The following is a 2,519-nucleotide window of genomic DNA, read 5'->3' as shown; positions in this document are numbered from 1 at the left end:
GGAGCCCCTCTCTGGGAGCCGACCGGACCAGAAACCCCCACTCACCTGCTGCCAACACACCTGGCCTCCTGCCTGGCACTATTCATGGGTGGGTGACTACGGGCCCGTTACCACACAGGCACAACACTCCTATCCAGATTCCAATTCTCTGGTGCCCGGGAGCTGGGCTCAGGCTATGGGAGGGGCCCAGCAGGCTGGGTGGAGACCGTGGGGACCGTGCGGACCGTGCCGGCCCTCCCTTCCCGGAGGAGCCTTCCCAGGCTGCCCGGGCCGCCTCCCTCTCCCGGTGGCCACGGCAGGCTAGGCTCCGTGGGGGTCCACGGGCTGGGCCTCCACGGAGCTCCCACCAGAGCCATCCCCAGGACAGTGCAGGGGAGCCCTTGGGGGCTCAGCACCGGGGCAGCTGTTCCAGGGGAGCGGGCCAACTTCTGTGCTCCCCTGGCCTCAAAACAAGGGCAGGCAGGCAAGGAAGCAGGTCTCTGAAGGCGGACTGGCAGTGGCCACGGTGCCTGTGGGTCCAGGTCCACGTGTGTGGCCACGCATGCCCATCTGCTTGGCACTGGCGCTGGTGTGCAGCAGGTGCCCAGTGGGCCTCAGCCCAAATGGAACAGCTGGGGGTCCAAGACCCACAGAGGAGCCCACCCAGGGACGCGGGGGGCGATGCAGGTGGGCTGTGGTGGCCAGAACAGGGAGACAGGACACGGCGTGCTGGGCTGGGCATTTATTGATGAGGGGACAGTGGTGTCTGAGGATCCTCAGCGCCCGGCAGGCCAGCAGGCACACAGGGCCCGGCGCTCGGCCTGCAGCAGGAGGGTCTCCGTCTGCAAAGCAACAAGGCGCGGTGAGGGAGGGCACTTGTACGACTGCTGCCCCCCACCAGCTCCCGTGGGCACTCTGCCCGTGTCCCCCCAAAACCCACAGGCAGTACCCTCTCCACCAGCTCCCCAGAACTCAGAGCCACCACCCCCCCTACGCCGCCTCCCCACCACTGATTGTCAGACCCTCTGCTACTGGGTGGGCCTCCTCTCCTCCCCACTCCCCTCTTCCAGGAGGGAAAGAGACTCTGCGGTTTCTGCCAGCACCGCAGTCTTGCCCTGGGCCCTGCACACGCCGATCCCACGCCTGGACTACTTCTCACCGCTCTCCTTCTATGCACATGCCCCTTCCCAGGCTGCCCCCAGCACCGGCCCAGGATGGGCTGGGGGCTGCTGCTCTCAGGAGCCTGGCCTCAGACTCTAGGAGATTCTGGATCCTCAGACCCTGGGGGGCAGTCTAGGCTTCAATCTGGGGAACCCTGGGGGGGCTGCCCAGAAAAGGGGATCAGAGTGGGGTCTCCCCTTCTTTCCACTCTTGGACACTCTCCCCTTTCCCCAGAGGAGTACCTATCTCTGTCCTAAGTGAAAACTACCCCCCACCGCCAGACCGAGGGACAGCGAGGACATGGGAGAATGTGGGGAGGCTGTGTTCATTCCAGATTTGGGGGGGTGATCCCTGTGCCCTGGGACCCTGTGTGCACACTCGTTCCTCCCCAGGTGAGGCTGGGGAGTGAGGAGCCTCCCAGACCAGATGGCTCTGCCCAACCCTCCCCCACCAAGCCCTTTCTGACTCCCTGCCCCAGTTTCCCCTCCCCACTGGGTCTCACTGCCCCGCGTAGGGAATGCTGAACTGAGGCTGGCGGTGCCTGGTGGGGCTCACAGGGAATAAGGCCGAGAGGCCTGGGGGAGGAGAGGCACCCTCCCTCACTGAGGCCGGAAACGGTGTGCCAGATGAGGGCGGGAAGATCGCGGGCGCTGCGGGAGGTCCTACCCCACCCCCACCCCGTCCCCGCCCTCAGGCAGCACCCTGAGCCAGTGGTCCGGCCAGGCCAGGCCTCCTCCTGGCCAGAGAGGCTCACCCTCGAGTCCAGGCTGTAGGCCGTCTTCCGAAGATCCTGCAGGGCGCGCTGCATGAACTCGAACGCGTGGCAGTCCACGCACGGGCGGCCTACGGAGATGCGCATCAGGGCGGCGAGAACGTGACCCTAGCCCGGTCCCACCCGTGCGCCCCCCACCCAAGGGGTGGCCCGAGCGCCGGACCGCGGCAGGGGCGCCGGGAACAATGGGGAGGCACGGCGCTCCCGCACACCCGGGTGGAGTCACGGCCCCGCGGGGACCCTCCGCGACGCACGTACTCTGCGCGGGGACGGCGCTCCCAGCGGCGGGCTCGGCTCGGGCCTGGGAGCCCAGCAGCGCCACACTCAACAGCAGCAGCAGCAGCCACGGCGGCAGCGACCTCGGGAGCCTGCACGGAGGCGGGGGGGCCATGGCCGAGCGCAGGGAGCCGGGGCCGCCCTGCAGCAAGGCACAGGGGTCAGCCCGACCCGTTCACCCACCTGGGCGACGCCCCCCGCGCCCGCGACCCCTCCCAGCCCGCCCTCACCGGGGTTCACGGACTCCCACCCCGCCCACCCCGGGCCCGCGAACCTCTCCCACCCCGCCCTCACCCGGGCTCATGGACACCCCCCCCCACCCCGCCCTCAC

The 2,519-nt window shown here is 68.7% G+C and overlaps 1 protein-coding gene across 1 annotated transcript in view; it reads right to left on the bottom strand.

The window, feature by feature from the left end:
• Positions 1 to 706: 706 nt before the first annotated feature.
• The window catches only part of CB1H4orf48 (chromosome B1 C4orf48 homolog), a 2,372-nt gene continuing 559 nt past the window's right edge, over positions 707 to 2,519 (bottom strand). The window contains exons 2-4 of the mRNA XM_049632628.1: positions 2,171 to 2,330; positions 1,895 to 1,983; positions 707 to 821 (exon numbers count right to left, since the gene is read on the bottom strand). Of these exons, the coding sequence (XP_049488585.1) occupies positions 756 to 821; positions 1,895 to 1,983; positions 2,171 to 2,303 (288 nt within the window). The 5' untranslated portion in view covers positions 2,304 to 2,330 and the 3' untranslated portion in view covers positions 707 to 755. The remainder of the gene's footprint in view (positions 822 to 1,894; positions 1,984 to 2,170; positions 2,331 to 2,519) is intronic.

This window comes from Panthera uncia, chromosome B1 (assembly GCF_023721935.1).
Source record: "Panthera uncia isolate 11264 chromosome B1, Puncia_PCG_1.0, whole genome shotgun sequence".
Lineage (NCBI taxonomy): Eukaryota > Metazoa > Chordata > Mammalia > Carnivora > Felidae > Panthera > Panthera uncia.
The sequence above is the reverse complement of the archived record's forward strand: the minus strand, read 5'-3'. Positions and strand labels throughout refer to the sequence as shown.